Source organism: Rhinoderma darwinii, chromosome 1, assembly GCF_050947455.1.
Source record: "Rhinoderma darwinii isolate aRhiDar2 chromosome 1, aRhiDar2.hap1, whole genome shotgun sequence".
In the NCBI taxonomy this organism is placed as follows: Eukaryota; Metazoa; Chordata; class Amphibia; order Anura; family Rhinodermatidae; genus Rhinoderma; species Rhinoderma darwinii.
Window position 1 is genome coordinate 495562169 of NC_134687.1, and position 17788 is coordinate 495579956.

The 17788-nt window shown below is 43.3% G+C and overlaps 2 protein-coding genes across 3 annotated transcripts in view; one reads left to right on the forward strand and one right to left on the reverse strand.

Annotated features, from left to right (window-relative positions):
• DUSP18 (dual specificity phosphatase 18) overlaps positions 1–14992 on the reverse strand; it is a 35646-nt gene extending 20654 nt beyond the window's left edge. The window contains exon 1 of one of the 2 annotated variants that reach the window (XM_075835609.1): positions 14915–14992. The gene's annotated coding sequence lies outside the window, so the exon portion shown is untranslated. Of the gene's footprint in view, positions 1–14845; positions 14893–14914 lie in introns of those variants that run through there. The other variant, XM_075835618.1, reaches the window with a different exon arrangement.
• The window catches only part of OSBP2 (oxysterol binding protein 2), a 385374-nt gene continuing 382517 nt past the window's right edge, over positions 14932–17788 (forward strand). Inside the window, exon 1 of the mRNA XM_075835587.1 lies at positions 14932–15326. Within this exon, the coding sequence (XP_075691702.1) occupies positions 15178–15326 (149 nt within the window). The 5' untranslated portion in view covers positions 14932–15177. The remainder of the gene's footprint in view (positions 15327–17788) is intronic.

The window sequence follows — 17788 nt, forward strand, 5'->3', positions numbered from 1 at the left end:
CTACATTTTAAATCGTTTAGTAGAACAGTGGATACTTGGTTTTTAAAGCAAGTACCAAAAGGTGACAAAAAGAAAAACAGTCAGTATAGCAAGATATTAACGTTATTTTTACTACTGGCTTGTTGCACTAGGTGTTCAATTTTTGGGGACATGAAATATCTGTTAATGTGCTACTCTCATAAGTACGTTGCGCACATAATTGTGTCTTACAGCTAAAACAAATAAGTAGAATGAAAATCAAAACCTTTTACTTCCATGAGAACCTGAAAAATAATTTAGTGAGCGAGCTGCACAAGAAGAGCACTCGCTGGGAAAAAGAACATGACACTTTCATGAAATATCTTCATCTAGACAAAAAAATGGACAAGTACAAACTCCATTCTGTTTCCTCCTGGATCTCAACAGCCTCCAGTGCTGAAGAAATGAGGCTAGCCACAAGCTCACCAAGATCTGAGCTGTGTGAACTGTACAGCAGCAACAACAGTGCCACCATGTGGAGGACTGGCTAAGTGCAAACACTACATCTAAAACTGATGAGGAACCTTGAACCTGAAGTTATAGATCACAGACTGAAAAGTTACTGCCTCAAGTAATCCACTTCTCTTTACTCCATCCTAAGGAACATTTTCCACCATAAACATCTATGTGCATTCCCTACTGTCATGTTATTAACCTCTGTCTTACCAATAACCTTCAGCAGGAATTTCAGTTATTACATACCTGTTGCCATAGGGTCAGGGGAGCAAAATCTAAAGTAGTTATCTGATCACTAATTTAACCCCTTCCCGACATTTGACGTACATGTACGTCATGGAAAGTACTGACTTCCCGCATCTTGCCGTACATGTACGTCAAACGTTTGGCACCGGCTCAGAAGTTGAGCCGGTCCCATCATCACCGGATCTCAGCTGTATCTTACAGCTGACATCCGACTGTAACGGCGGGGACCGAAATTAGCTTCGATCCCCGCCATTAACCCCTTAAGTGCAGCGCTCAAACGCGATCGCTGCACTTAAGGTGTTTGCAGCTCATCGGAACCCCAGTAATGAAATTGCCGGGGTTCCGGTGGCTGCAATGGCAACCGGAGGCCTAATACTGGCCTCCCGGTCTGCCTAGCACCGAAGCCGGTCAAGATCCGCCCGGCGGCGGAGCCTGATCGGCTTCCGTAGCTGCCGGCAAGATGGCGCCGGGTCAGGAGCTGATCCGGCGTCATCAGCGGTGGAAGTCAGCTGTACTGTACAGCTGACATCCACCTGTAACGGCAGGAACCGGAGCTAGCTCCGATCCCTGCCATTAACCCCTTCGATGCAGCAATCGAAAGCGATTGCTGCATCGTAGCGGTTACAAGCAGATCGCCAGCCCTGACAGGCAATCGGGACTGGCGACTGCTGTTATGGCAACAGGAGACACAATGGTCTCCTGCTCTGCCATTACGGAAGCCGATTTAGGCCCCGCCGGGAGGCGAAGCCTAAACGGCTTGCTGTCAGTGAATGACTGACAGATCTAATACATTGCACTACATAGGTAGTGCAATGTATTAGAAAAAAAAAAATCTGACCGTTGGACCTTCAAGTCCCCTAGTGGGACTTGAGAAAAAGTGTAAAAAAAGTATAAAAAAGTGTAAAAAAAAGTGCAAAAAATAAAAGTTTGAAAACAATAAAAGTTTCAAGTAATCAAATAACACACAATCCCCCTTTTACTCTTATCAAGTCCTTTATTATTGAAAAATAATAATAAACCATATGTATTTGGTATCGCCACGACCGTAACGACCGGAGGTATCAAAATATTATATTATTTATTGCACGCGGTGAACAGCGTAAAAAAAACCCGTAAAAAACGTTACCAGAGTTTCTGTTTTTTAGTCACTTTGCCCTACAAATATTACAATAAAAAGTGATCAAAAAGTCGCACGTATCCAAAAATGGTACCTATAAAAACTATAGCTCGTCCCGCAAAAAACAAGCCCTCATACAACTCCGTCGACAAAAAAATTAAAACGTTATGGTTCTCACAACTTGGCGACAGAAAAAATACATTCTTTTTACAAAAGTAATTTTATTGTGCAAAAAGTTGTAAAACATAAAAAAGTTCTATAAATGAGGTATCGCCGGAATCGTACTGACCCGCAGAATAAAGGTAACATGTAGTTTATAATGCGTGGTGAACTCTGTATAAAAAAAAACCAAAAAAAGCTGTGCCAGAATTGCGTTTTTTGGTTTACCTGGCATCCCAAAAAATAGGATAAAAGGTGATCAAAAAGTCACATGTACCCCAAAATGGTACCAATAATAACTACAGCTCGTCCCGCAACAAACCAGCCCTCATACCGCTACGTCTATGAAAAATAAAATTAGTTATGGCTCCAATAAGTCAGGAAATAAAAAAATATGCAGTTGTGCCCGAGGAGAACATTTCTTCTGTTTCAAGAGGCGATTTATCAAGGACCTAAAATTAGGGAACCAGGAAGGGAGGGCCCAATCATATCCGATGGAAGCGACGGTGCCCGTATTATACCAGGATAATACTTTCCCAGCAAAATTCCCCAAACTACAAAGGCGCGGAGTGTGGACCAAAAGGGGGATAAGAAATGACACCATTTATCAGTGCGACACCGGCCTGTGCAGAAAGGATTGCTTCACAGCGTAACACACATCTATGGATTATTTTTATTTTTTTATACCACCTGACTATGCCCCTTATATACTCCGCCCCACTTACATGTACCCCCACATTATAAAACACCAGCAATACTCAAACAAATATAGTACCAAGCAAAATCCGCTCTCCAAAAGCCAAATGGTGCTCCCTCGGCCCTGAACCCTACAGCGTGCCCAAACAGCAGTTTCCTTCAACATATATGGCACCGTCATACCCGTGAGAACCCTTTTAACAATTTTTGTGGTGTGTGTCTCCAGCGTCATAAGCTGGGCATGACATATTTGCCACTGAATGGCATATCTAGGGAAAAATATAAATTTTTAATTTGCACCATCCGCAGCGCATTCATTTATGGAAAAGACCTGTGGGGTGAAAATGCTCACTACACCCCTTAATAAATGCCTTGAGGGGTGCTGTTCCATAATGGGGTCACTTATCAGGGGTTTCTTTTTATTATTTCACATCTGAGCCTCTGCAGTTGTGAACCAATACTTTGTAAATCGCCAAATTAGGCCTCCACTCCGCATGGTACTCTTCACTTCTGAGCCCTGTCATATGTCCAGACAAAAGATTAGGGCCACATGTAGGGTGTTTCTAAAACCGGGAAACACCGCATAATAATTAGAGAGCTGTCTTGTTATGGTGGCACAAGCCGGGCACCACATATTGGCATATCTATGGAAAAAAATCCCATTTTCACTCTGCAACATTGAGCGCACACTAATTTCTACAAAACACCTGCAGGGTTAAAATGCTTACTACACCCCTTGGTAAATGCATTGAGGGGTGTAGTTTACAAAATGGGGTCACTTCTGGGGGGTTTCCACTGTTTTGGGCCCACAGGTGCCCAGAAACCAATCCAGCAACATCTGCACTCCAAATGGCGGTCCTTCCCTTCTGAGCCCTGCCGTTTGCCCAAACAGCAGTTTATGACCACATATGGGGTATTGCCGTACTCGGGAGAAATAGCTTTACAAATGTTGGGTTCTTTTTTTCCTTTATTTGTTGAGAAAATGAAAAAATTTGCGCTAAAGCTACGTCTTATTGAAGAAAAAGGACTGTTTTTATTTTCACTGCCTAATTCTAATAAATTCTATGAAACATCTGTGGGGTCAAAATGCTCACTACACCCCTAGATGCATTCTTCAAGAGGTGTAGTTTCCTAAATGGAGTCCCTTTTTGGGCGTTTTCATTGTTTTGTCCCCTCAGGGGCTTTGCAAATGTGACCTGGCCTCCGCAAATCATTCCTGCTAAATGTGATCTCAAAAAGTCAAATAGTGCTCTTTCCCTTCTAAGCCCTGCCGTGTGTCCAAACAGCCGTTTATTACCACATGTGGGGTATTGTTTTACTCGGGAGAAATTGCTTTACAAATTTTGTGGTGCTTTTTCTCCTTTAGTCCTTCTGGAAATGAGAAAAAATTAGCTAAACCTACATTTTCTTTGAAAAAATGTAGATTATTATTTTCAGGGCCTACTTCCAATAATTTCTGCAAAAAAACTGTGGTGTCAAATCGCTCACTATACCCCTAGATAATTTCCTCAATGGGTGTTGTTTCCAAAATGGGGTCACTTGTGGGGGGTTTCCACTGTTTTGTCCCCTCAGGGGCTTTGTAAATGTAACATGGCCTCCGCAAACCATTCCTGCTAAATTTGAGTTCCAAAAGCCAAATGGCGCTCTTTCCCTTCTCAGCCTCGCCGTGTGTCCAAACAGCCGTTTATTACCACATGTGGGGTACTGTTTTACTCGGGAGAAATTTCTTTACAAATTTTATGGTGATTTTTCTCCTTTAGTCCTTGTGGAAATGAAAAAAAATTAGCTAAACCTACATTTTATTTGAAAAAATGTAGATTTTCATTTTCACAGCCTACTTGCAAAAATTTCTGCAAAAAACCTGTGGGGTCAAAATGCTCACTATACCCCTAGATAATTTCCTCAAGGGGTATAGTTTCCAAAATGGGGTCACTTGTTTGGGGTTTTCACTGTTTTGTCCCCTCAGGGGCTTTGTAAATGTGACATGGCCTCCGCAAACCATTCCTGCTAAATGTGAACTCCAAAAGCCAAATGGCGCTCTTTCCCTTCTCAGCCACGCCGTGTCTCCAAACAACCGTTTATTACCACATGTGAGGTATTGTTTTACTCGGGAGAAATTGCTTTACAAATTTTGCGGTGCTTTTTCTCCTTTAGTCCTTGTGGAAATGAGAAAAAAAATCGCTAAACCTACATTTTCTTTGAAGAAATGTTGATTTTAATTTTCACGGCCTACTTCCAATAATTTCTGTAAAAAACCTGTGCGGTGAAAATGCTCACTACACCCCTAGATAATTTCCTTGAGGTGTCTAGTTTCCCAGATGGGGTCACTTTTGGGGGATTTTGACTGTTTTGGCACCGCAAGAGCCCTTCAAACCTGACATGGTGCCTAAAATATATTCTAACAAAAATAAGGCCCCAAAATCCACTAGGTGCTCCTTTGCTTCTGAGGCCGGTGTTTCAGTCCAGTAGCACGCTACGGCCACATGTGGGATATTTCCTAAAACTGCAAAAACTGGGCAACAAATATTGAGTTGCATTTCTCTGGTAAAACCTTCTGTGTTATAAAAAAAATTGTATTAAAAATGTATTTCTGCAGAAAAATATGAAATTTGTAAATTTCACCTCTACTTTGCTTTAATTCCTGTGAAATGTTTAAAGGGTTAAGACATTTTCTAAATGCTGTTTTGAATACTTTGAGGGGTGAAGTTTTTAAAATGGGGTGACTTTTTTGGGGTTTCTAATATATAAGGCCCTCAAAACCACTTCACAACTGAACTGGCCCCTGTAAAAATAGCCTTTTGAAATTTTCTTGAAAATGTGAGAAATTGCTGCTAAAGTTCTAAGCCTTGTGAGGTCATAGAAAAATAAAAGGATGTTCAAAAAACGATGCCAATCTAAAGTAGACATATGGGGGATGTTAATTAGCAACAATTTTGTGTATTATAACTGCCTGTCTTACAAGCAGATACATTTAAATTGAGAAAAATGCTAATTTTTGCAATTTTTCGCTAAATTTTGGTGTTTTTCACAATTAAATACTGAACATATCGAGCAAATTTTGCCAGTAACATAAAGTCCAATGTGTCACGAGAAAACAATCTCAGAATCGCTTGGATAGGTGAAAGCATTCCGGAGTTATTACCACATAAAGTGACACATGTCAGATTTGAAAAATGAGGCCCTGTCAGGAAGGTCAAAAGTGGCTAAAGAGGGAAGGGGTTAAAAAAAGGCTTCTGCGATCACAGATTTTCTTACTTACACATAAAAAGAATGTATACAAAGATGCAGTAAGAAAATCAACATGTAAACAGCATTAGGAATCGGACTGGAAAAGGAAAAAAAACAAAACATGTTTCTGCAGTACTCAACTGGGACATTATTTAAAGGCTATGTACACCTTTAAGTGTGTGTGTGTGTGTGTGTGTGTGTGTGTGTGTGTGTATATATATATATATATATATATATATATATATATATATATATATATATAAAAATCAGATTGGTGCAACTTTCAAAATACTTTGTATTAAAAATTATTGATACTTTTTGAGATGCAGCTGCTTTGTATCCTCTATACAGAGCAGCTGTATCAGAAATCCGGCAGGTCTGCGGGACGGACAGGCTCAGTGACAGCGGGTCCTACGTGTCTCTAAAATGCAGGATCCGCTTTTAGATGTGATCGGTAACATTTCGATACTACGGATACAGGATTCAACTGCTCTGTATACAGAATACAAAGCAGCTGTATCTCAAAAAGTACAAATATTTTTTAATAAAAAGTATTTAGAAAGTTGCACCAAACACACTGATAGACATATTTATTAAAAATAAATAAATAAATAAAGATTTCAAAGTTGTACATAGCCTTTAAGTAGGCAAAAGTGCCACATTCAAATAGCTGGTCAGGTATTTTACAAAATGTATGTTAGTAAGGGTATGTTCACACGGCAGCATCCGTAACGGCTGAAATTACGGGGATGTTTTCAGGAGAAAACAGCCCCGTCATTTCAGCCGTAACGGCATGTGCAGGCGCTTGAACGCCGCGTCCATTACGGACGTAACTGGAGCTGGTTTTCCATGGAGTCCATGGAAAACGGCTCCATTTACGTCTGAAGAAGTGACATGACACTTCTTTGGCGCGGGCATCTATTTACGCGCCGTCTTTTGACAGCGGTGCGTAAATATTCGCCTCGTGTGAACAGACAAACGTCAGCCCATTGCATTCAATGGGCAGATGTTTGTCAACGCTTTCAAGCCGTAATTCGGGGGTTAAAACGCCCAACTTACGTCCGTAAATAGACCGTGTGAACATTCCCTAAGAATCAGGGGATATTTCAAACCACACAGCGTTTGTTTGTAGTGTGTAACCAAGGAGAGATAGATATATATATATAAGAAATTTTTCGGTTTTTAGTCTCGTTTTTCCCTCCATGCCTTCCAAAAGGCAGAACTTTTTTATTTTTTCCTCTACATAGTTGCATGAGGCTTTGTCTTTTGTAGATTGAGTTGTTTTTAATAGCGCTATTTAATGTACCGAATAATGTACTTGGAAACTTAAAAAAAAAAAATTGTGGGGTGGAATGGGAAAAAAAAAAGAAGTGATTTCTTCATTGTTTTTTGGGTTTTGTTTTTACGACGTTCACCGTGCAGTAAATATGACATGTTAACTTTATTCTATGGGTTAATATGATTAAAGGGGTATTCCGGAACTAAAAAATTACATTTATTTAAATAAAACAATGAAAAAGATATAACTTTCCAATGTACTTACGTTTCATCAGATGGCTGTAGCGTCGTATATCCTCCTCCGTCGCCGTCCCCTTAGCAATGCAAAATCTGCACTTCCTGTGCAGACCCGTCCATTTGGTCTTCTGCCTTGCTTCCGGTTTCCGGCTTTCACACTGTACGGTTACGTCAAAAATGACGTAACCGTACCACGTGCTTCTTTATTGAATTAGAGCATGCGTGGTGAACACACTCCACCGCGCATGCTCTGTGAAATTATGTGGCTGCGTCTTCAGCGGCCGTGTATATTACACTGCGCATGCGCAAGGTTGAAGGTGTGTAGCGGTGTGTATAAGTTGCAGGAATAACGGCCGTTTCGGCCGTCTTCCCGACAGGTGCAGGAGCTGTGACAGCTGCTGTCTCGTACAGCAGCTGCCGCAGCTCCTACAGCGGGGACCGATCGCTGTGTCCCCGCTGTCTAACCCCTTAAAAGCGGCGTTCTATAGAGATCGCGGGTTTTTAGGGGTTAAGTTACCATCGCCGGCCTGCTACACGATAGCGGCCGGCGATGGTTACTATGGCAACCGGACACCAAACAAAGGCGTCCGGCTATGCCATCGACGGAAGCCTAGTGGGTCCTGACAAAGTCAGGACCCACTATGCTTGCTGTCAGTGAATAGCTGACAGTTCTAATACACTGCACTACGGATGTAGTGCAGTGTATTAGAATAGCGATCAGGGCCTCCTGCCCTCAAGTCCCCTAGTTGGACAAAGTAATAAAGTAAAAAAAAAAGTTAAAAAAGATGTGTAAAAATAAGAAATTAAAAGTTAAAAAAATCCCCCTTTTTTTCCCTTATCAGTCCTTTTTTATTAATAAAAATATATAAATAAACGATACATAATTGGTATCGCCGCGTCCGTAACGGCCTGAACTACAAAATTATTTCGTTATTTATCCCGCGCGGTGAACGCCGTAAAAGAAAATAATAATATACCGTACCAAAATCACAATTGTTTGGTCACTTCACCTCCCAAAAAATGTATTAAAAATAGATCAAAAAGTTGCATTTACCGAAAAATGGTCCTGATCGAAACTACAGTTCGTTACGCAAAAAATAAGTCCTCGCACGGCTTTATTGATGGAAAAATTATAAAGTTCTGGCTCTTAGAATAAGGTAACAAAAAGTGAATGATTTTTTACAAAACTTATTTTATTGTGCAAACGCCATAAGACATAAAAAAACTATAAACATCTGGTGTCACCGTAAGGCCGAGTTTACACGAGCGTGTGCGTTTTGTGCAAGCAAAAAGCGCGGCGTTTTGCGTGCGCAAAAAGCACTTAACAGCTCCGTGTGTCAGCCCTTTATGATGCGCGGCTGCGTGCTTTTCGCGCAGCCGCCATCATTATGACACTCCGTTTGGATGTTTGTAAACAGAAAAGAACGTGGTGCTTTTCTGTTTTCATTCATCCTTTACAGTGCTGTTGCGTGAATCACGCGCGTCCCACGGAATTGCTTCCGTGCGACATGCGTGGTTTTCACACACCCATTGACTTCAATGGGTGCGTGATGCGCGAACAGCGCACAAATATAGGACGTCGTGCGTTTCACGCAGCGGACATACGCTGCGTGAAAATCACGTACCTGTCTGCACGGCCCCATAGAGTAACATAGGTCCCTGCGACGCGCGTTGCAAAAACGTATAATACGCTCGTGTAAATGAGCCCTAATCGTATCGCCCCATAGAATAAAGTGAATATGTCATTTATAGCGCACGGTGAACGCTGTAACAAAAATAGAATTAAAAAACAATAGAATTGCTGTTTTTTAGTCACCGCGCCACTTAAAAATAGAATAAAAACTGATCAAAAAGCTGCATGCACCCCAAGAAAACTACAATGTATTCCTCAAGTGGTCTAGTTTCCAAAATGGGATCACCTTTTGGGGGTTTCCACTATTTTGGTACCACAAGACCTATTCAAACCGGACATGGTGCCTAATAAAAAGGCGGCCTCAAAATCCACTAGGTGCGCCTTTGCTTCTGAGGCCGGTGCTTCAGTCCATTACCGCCCGAGGGCCACATGTGGGATATTTCTACTGCAGAATCTGGACAATAAGTATTGAGTTGCGTTTCTCTGGTAAAACATTTTGTGCATAAACTTTCTAAATGCTGTTGTGAATACTTTGAGGGGTCTAGTTTCTAAAATGTCGTGTTTCATAGGGGTGTCTAATATATAGGCCCCTCAAAGCCACTTCAGAACTGAACTGGAAGCCCCAAAAAAATAATTAGGCAATACTTCGCTTCTATACGAACTAGTTAGCGATTCACAGTGTGATGAAGTAAGGGGAAGCAGCGCTTATACGAGCGGTGCACCCCCTTCAAACAGCCGATGACTTTTCAGTTCACAGGTAGCAGAGTTACATGATGGGGAATTTGTTTTCCTGTTGTGTAACTCTGCTACCTGTCAATGGAAAAATCAGTTGCCAGAGTGAAAAATGTTTCCACACAGAGGAGTACCGCAAAGAAACACCTGGGAATCAGACATGATGGACTAACATTTTTCCCTGTGGTGGATGACTTTTCAGTTGACAGGTAGCAGAGTTACATGAAGGGGAATTATTTTTCATCGATGGCTAGTTAGGAGCGCTGCTTCCCTTTAGTTTTTTCTTGCTCACTGTGAATCTCCGACACAGGATGCAGCGGCGATCCACAGGTATTGCTCCTCTTATCCCAATTCACATGTTAGAATTCAATTTTTTTTATTTTATATATATATATATATATAAAATACAGTATTTAAAACTAAGACTGTATAAACAGTTAATATACATTTAGAAAACGTATAATTATAAAGACCAAACTTTACGTATCATCATATAGGGTCAGTGTTGTTTAAAAACGCAGATATCCAGTGATTTCAGCTTGTGCTAGCAGTAATAGAATGAGAGCACCAAAATGAAGACTGGGATTGCAGAAGTTAGTAGAGCTGGGTGTAGTAGGCGGAGCAAGTGCACTGCTGCATGCACATTGCATGCTGGGACTAGAGCAGTGCATGCAGGGAGGAGAAACACAGGAAGAGAAGAGGAATGAACTTACTGAGCAAAACAAACCTCTCCAGGTAAACAATAGGGAGTAATGTTACTAAAACCATTTATTATCAAGAAAAAGCTAGACAGAGTGCACGAATATCTTAATAGAGGAACATTGCATTGATTTAAAAAATAAAAAAAAGTATTGGAAAACCCCTTTAAGTCAATTACAAATATGTTTTTTTATCAGAAAATATGTACATTAAAAAAAAAGTGCTCCCCCAAAGGTTTACATAGCCTTTAAATATACAGTATACACATCAACAAATGTTAGTCTTTGCATAGTTCAATGTAAGCCCTTATTCACACGACAGGGTTTCCCGGCCGGGTGACGGCCGTTCATAAAACGGCCGTCACCCGGCTGCTGTAGGAACAATATACCCCTAATGGGGCTATTCACACGACCGATTTTTTTGACGGCCCGGGAAACCTGGCCGTCAAAAAATGGGACATGTCCTATTTTCGGCCGTTTACCCGGCCCCCATAGAAGTCTATGGGGCCGGGTAATACACGGCCATCATCGGAATGTGTCCCGAGTGATGGCCATGTATTCCGTCGCCCGCTCCCTCCTCACAGCGCAGAGTGCATGTGAGGAGGAGGAGTTGATGCCATTAGGACGAATGGCTACGCTGGAGATACACTGTGTGGCAGGGTCGGGGTGTACAGCAGGTGGAAGGGAGCACTGCGCTGGCTCCCTTCCCCTGCTTGTTTTAAAAGCGCCCTGGCCAGGCGACACCTTCCATGGCCGATGGCGCCGCTAGCAGCTGCTGCGGCTGCTACTACTGTAGCGACGCCACTATAGCAGAGCGGGGAGGTATCTCCCTGCTCTGCTATGTGCTAGTCCCACTTTAGCTCCCTGAAGGAGCGGAATCCCCGTGTTTTCGGGGATTCCGCTCCTGGACAGAGCGCTTGATGTCTCTGTCCATATCTGGGCAGTGACATCAGGGGAAACTCCTGAAGCGGAATCCCCGAACACACGGGGATTCCCCTTCAGGAGTTGCCCCTGATGTCACTGTCCAGATATGCCCGGCCCAGAACGGATGCAAAACCAATGCAAACCGGCCGGGAAAAACGGGCGATTTTATTGGCCGACACTCGGGCTCGGGCGGGACCCTGTCGTGTGAGAGATTCTGTAAAAGTTTTGAATGTACATAGGGGATATATTGGCAGTATTGTCATAGAGAGGGGGCTGTATGGGTGACGTATCCCACTGTATGCCTATACAGTGGAATACGTTGCAGCCTTCCGTTGGAGGTATATGTCGGGAGTCCTCATGAAGTATACCTCAGACAGGCTGTACAACATGATGTGAACAGTGCCTTAGAAGTACATTTTTTGGTTAACTCTACATTCACACGACAGGGAAAAACGGCCGTCACAAAGTCGTTTTCAGAACAATGTAGTTCTATGGCTGTATTCACACGGCCGCTTCATTAACGGCCCATGAATACTGGCCGTCAAAAAATAGGACAACTCCTATTTTTGGCCGTTTTCACGGCCAAATGGTCCCCATAGAACTCAAAAAACTGATCCTTGCCCTCACAAGAGGACTGAGCCGGGCAAGCCCTTGATATCACTGTCCATATATGGACAGTGATGTCAGGGCTTTCAACTATGGAGTCCCCGGTCAGAACATCGCAAGCTCTCTGGCCAGGGACTCCTGTCTTGGGAAAGCCATTGACATCCCTGTCCATATGTTACGTTAGGGGCTTTGAGATGCCGCAGTTCCTAGCCAGAGCATCGGCAACGCTCTTGCCAGGGATTTGGCTCCTAGAGAGCTCCTCTTGTCACTGTCCATATATGACGTGTCAGGGGATCATCCTGGAGCAGAATCCCCGGCCAGAGCATTGCCAAAGCCCTGGCCAGTGATTCCGCTTCTGGAGGAGCCCCTGCAGTCACTATCCATATATGGACAGTGACGTCAGGGGATCCTCCTGGAGCTTAATCTCCGGCCAGGGTGTCGGCAATCCAACGGCCCTATCTACAGGGGAGGGGGTGCAGCACTGTCCACAGGATGGGGTGTTTGTAGCGCTATCAACAGGGGGTGTGTGGCGCTATCTACATGGGCACTGTGACACTATGTGGGCACTGGCACTATCTACAATGGGCACTGTGACGACACTATCTATAGGGGCATTGCAGCACTATGTACTACATGGGCATGGTGGTGTTTTCAGGGGGTTTGGACAAAAAATCCTGAAAAATTAAATCCATCACTTTTTTTTTAACGGCCATGAAAAATGGATGGCGAACAGATGACAAACGGCCATTAAAAACTGACAGACTGGAAATAGATAAAAATTTGGAGACACACGGATGCAAAACGGCTATGAAAAACAGAGTTGATCAGCTTGTAATAGCCGTTTTTTATCACTGTTAGGGTATGTGCACACACACTAATTACGTTCGTAATTGACGGACGTATTTCGGCCGCAAGTCCCGGACCGAACACAGTGCAGGGAGCCGGGCTCCTAGCATCATAGTTGTATACGATGCTAGGAGTCCCTGCCTCTCTGCAGGACAACTGTCCCGTACTGTAATCATGTTTTCAGTACGGGACAGTAGTTCCACTGAGAGGCAGGGACTCCTAGCGTCGTACATAAGTATGATGCTAGGAGCCCGGCTCCCTGCACTGTGTTCGGTCCGGGACATGCGGCCGAAATACGTCCGTCAATTACGGACGTAATTAGTGTGTGTGCACATACCCTTATGTGAATGTAGAAAAAAAATTCCCATAATTTCATAAATAAGTTGCATTGCCTGTGTTCATGTAACAATATACCTTTATGTTTAAATAAATATTGGACATTTCTCACTGTTTTGATAATGGTTCATTAACCTGTTAGTGACCGACCCATCGTGTTTCTACGTTGGTCACTAACGGGCCTTATTCCGATGCCATAGACTTTTTACGTCGCGGCATCGGAATAAGTAAACAGAGCAGGGAACTGTCAGATCTCCCTGCTCTCAGCTGCTAGAGGCAGCTGAGAGCGTCCCTGCTCTGCCGTGTGAGATCGATATTAGTATCAATCTCACACGTTTAACCCCTCAGATGCGGTGCTCAATAGCGAGCACCGCATCTGAGTGGTTTTGGAGAGAGGGAGGGAGCTCCCTCTCTCCCCCACCGACACCCGGCGATACGATCGCCGAGTGTCTGTGTCTCCAATGGCAGCCGGGGGTCTAATAAAGGCCCCCAGGCTGCCTGGAGTGAATGCCTGCTAGATCATGCCGGAGGCATGACCTAGCAGATGCCTGTCCGTGTTAAACGGCCAGGCAGTAATACACTGCAATACAAAAGTATTGCAGTGTATTATAAATGCGATCGCAGAATCGCATAGTGAAGTCCCCTAATGGGACTAGTAAAAAAGTAAAAAAAATGTTTAATAAAGTTAATTTAAAAAAAAATGTGAAAAAAAATGAAAAACCCAGCTTTTCCCCTTACAAAATGCTTTACTATTAAAAAAACTAAATAAAGTTAAAAAGTTACACAAATTTGGTATCGCCGCGTCCGTAACGACCCCGACTATAAATCTATTACATTATTTAACCCGCACGGTGAACGCCGTAAAAAAAAATAAAAAACTATGGAAAAATTGCTGTTTTCTGTGAATACGGACTTTAAAAAAATGTGATAAAAAGTGATCAAAAAGTCGCATCTACTCCAAAATGGTACCAATAAAAACGACAAGTCGTTCCGCAAAAAAAAAGCCCTCATACAACCGCATCGGCGAAAAAATAAAAACGTTACGGCTCTTCAAATATGGAGACACAAAAACAAATAATTTTGAAAAAAAAAGTGTTTTTACTGTGTAAAGGTAGTAAAACATACAAAAACTATACAAATTTGGTATCGTTGCAATCGTAACAACCCGCTGAATAAAGTTATTGTGTTATTTATACCACACGGTAAACGTCGTAGATTTAGGACGCAAAAAAAGAGTGGCGAAATTTCAGATTTTTTTCTATTCCCCCCAAAAAAAAAGTTAATCAACAAATAATATGTACCTCAAAATGGTGCTATTAAAAAGTACAACTTGTCCCGCACAAAACAAGACCTTATACAGCTATGTCGACGCAAAAATAAGGTTATAGCTCTTGGAATGCGACGATTGAAAAACTTAAAAAATAGCTTGGTCATTAAGGTCCAAAATAGTCTGGTCATTAAGGGGTTGAATTGACCTATATGTTGTGGGGCGAGAATGTCAACATTCATTATCAGATCAATGGAGAACATTTAGCCAAACTAGTCCAAAGAAAATAAGTAACAGAAAATTTTACAATCAGAAATCGCTAAAGCCTATGTAAACCGGAGCCCTGGGAGATAGTGAAGCAGCCTCACGTTATGTGACCACAAGTCGCAGCATCACCCATAGCTCTGTATATTAGGAACTGTAGCCATCTCGCTCACCATTCCACCACGTGACTATTCCTCTTCATCCCGCGAGGACACGCCGAGATCACAGCCAGTCATGTGACATATCTGTTTTGATGCCCGCGTCTCCAGGAGTCATGTGGTGGAGGGGGTGTGTCGGAATCTTTGTCACCGCCCCCCTTCGGAGCTGGTCTGTGGGGACAGCGGCCGCTGCTGGCTCTAGCGGGTTAGTTTCCCTCCTCTCCGCTTGCCTTGTCTGTCTCGTCCGCTGATCAGTGCGGTGAGCTCTGGAGTCAGACATGAGTATTTCAGGGTCCGCCGTCCCGGGCACCACTGCCACCCCCGGACCTGACACGTACAAAGGCTGGCTGTTCAAATGGACCAACTATCTAAAGGGATATCAGAGACGCTGGTTTGTGTTGAGTAATGGTCTGCTGTCTTATTACAGGTAAGTGTGATGTACCAACCAGTGTGGGTGACAGACCGCCAAGGTAGTGGTGTGTCTGACGGGTGACACTGCGATCTGACAGGTGATGGTGTAGGGTCAAATGAAGTGACAGGTGATGTGTAGAATATAGTGAATGACAGATGATGGTTAAGGGTCCAATGTAGTGACAGGTGATGTTGTAGAATCTAGTGAAGTGACGGTGTACGGTATAAAGAAGTGACAGGGGACAGTGTAGAGTCCAATGAATTGACAGGTGATTGTGTATAATCCAGTGAAGTGACAGGTCATGGTGTAGAATCCTGTGAAGTGACAGGTGATGGTATATAATGTAACAAAGTGACAGGTGATGATGTAGAATGTAGTGAAGTGACAGGTGATGATGTAGTTTCCGGTGAAGTGACAGGTAATGGTGTATGGTTCAATGAAGTGACAGGTGATGGGGTAGAATCGAGTGAAGTGACAGGTGACGGTGTACGGTCCAATGAAGTGACAGGTAACGTTGTAGAGTCCAGTGATGTGACAGTGTAGGGTCCAAAGAAGTGACAGGGGACAGTGTAGAGTCCAATGAATTGACAGGTGATAGTGTAGATTCTAGTTCAGTGACAGGTGATGGTGTAGAATGTGGTGAAGTGACAGGTGATGGTGTAGAATCCGCTGAAGTGACAGGTGATGGGGTAGCATCTGGTGAAGTGACAGGTGACGGTGTAGGGTCCAAAGAAGTGACAGGGGACAGTGTAGAGTCCAATGACTTGACAGGTGATCGTGTAGAATCTAGTTCATTGACAGGTGATGGTATAGAATGTAGTGAAGTGACAGGTGATGGCGTAGAATCTGGTGAAGTGACAGGTGATGGTGTAGAATCCGGTGAAGTGACAGGTGATGGCGTAGAATCTGGTGAAGTGACAGGTGATGGCGTAGAATCTGGTGAAGTGACAGGTGGCAGTGTAGGGTCCAAAGAAATGACACGTGACGGTGTAGGGTCCAAAGAAGTGACGGGACAGTGTAGAGTCCAATGAATTGACAGGTGATGGTATAGAATGTAGTGAAGTGACAGGTGATGGTATAGAATGTAGTGAAGTGACAGGTGATGGTGTAGAATCCAGTTAAGTGACAGGTGATGGTGTAGAATCCAGTTAAGTGACAGGTGATGGGGTAGAATCTGGTGAAGTGACAGGTGATGGTGTAGAATCCGGTGAAGTGACAGGTCATGGGGTAGAATCTGGTGAAGTGACAGGTGATGGTGTAGAATGTTGTAGTGAAGTGACAGGTGATGTTGTAGAATCTGGTGAAGTGACAGGTGATGTTGTAGAATCTAGTAATGTGACAGGTGATGGTGTAGTATCCAGTCAAGTGACAGGTAATGGTGTAGAATGTAGTGAAGTAACAGGTGATGGTGTAGAATGTAGTGAAGTGACAGATGATGGTGTAGAATGTAGTGAAGTGACAACTGATGGTGTAGAATGTAGTGAAGTGACAGCTGATGGTGTAGAATGTAGTGAAGTGACAGGTGATGATGTAGAATGTAGTGATGTGACAGGTGATGGTGTAGAATCCGGTGGAGTGACAGGTAAATGTGTAGTATCGAGTATAGTGACAGGTGATGGCGTAGAATGTAGTAGTGAAGTGACAGGTGATGGCGTAGAATCTGGTGAAGTGACAGGTGGCAGTGTAGGGTCCAAAGAAATGACACGTGACGGTGTAGGGTCCAAAGAAGTGACGGGACAGTGTAGAGTACAATGAATTGACAGGTGAACGTGTAGAATCTAGTTCATTGACAGATGATGGTATAGAATGTAGTGAAGTGACAGGTGATGGTATAGAATGTAGTGAAGTGACAGGTGATGGTGTAGAATCCGGTGAAGTGACAGGTGATGGTGTAGAATCCGGTGAAGTGACAGGTCATGGGGTAGAATCTGGTGAAGTGACAGGTGATGGTGTAGAATGTTGTAGTGAAGTGACAGGTGATGTTGTAGAATCTGGTGAAGTGACAGGTGATGTTGTAGAATCTAGTAATGTGACAGGTGATGGTGTAGTATCCAGTCAAGTGACAGGTAATGGTGTAGAATGTAGTGAAGTGACAGGTGATGGTGTAGAATGTAGTGAAGTGACAGATGATGGTGTAGAATGTAGTGAAGTGACAGCTGATGGTGTAGAATGTAGTGAAGTGACAGGTGATGGTGTAGAATGTAGTGATGTGACAGGTGATGGTGTAGAATCCGGTGGAGTGACAGGTAAATGTGTAGTATCGAGTGTAGTGACAGGTGATGGGGTAGAATCTGGTGAACTGTCAGGTGATGGGGTAGAATGTAGTAGTGAAGTGACGGGTGATGGTGTAGAATCTAGTGATGTGACAGGTGATGGTGTAGAATCTGGTGAAGTGACAGGTGATGGTGTAGAATCCGGTGAAGTGACAGGTAAATGTGTAGAATCCAGTGTAGTGACAGGTGATGGGGTAGAATCTG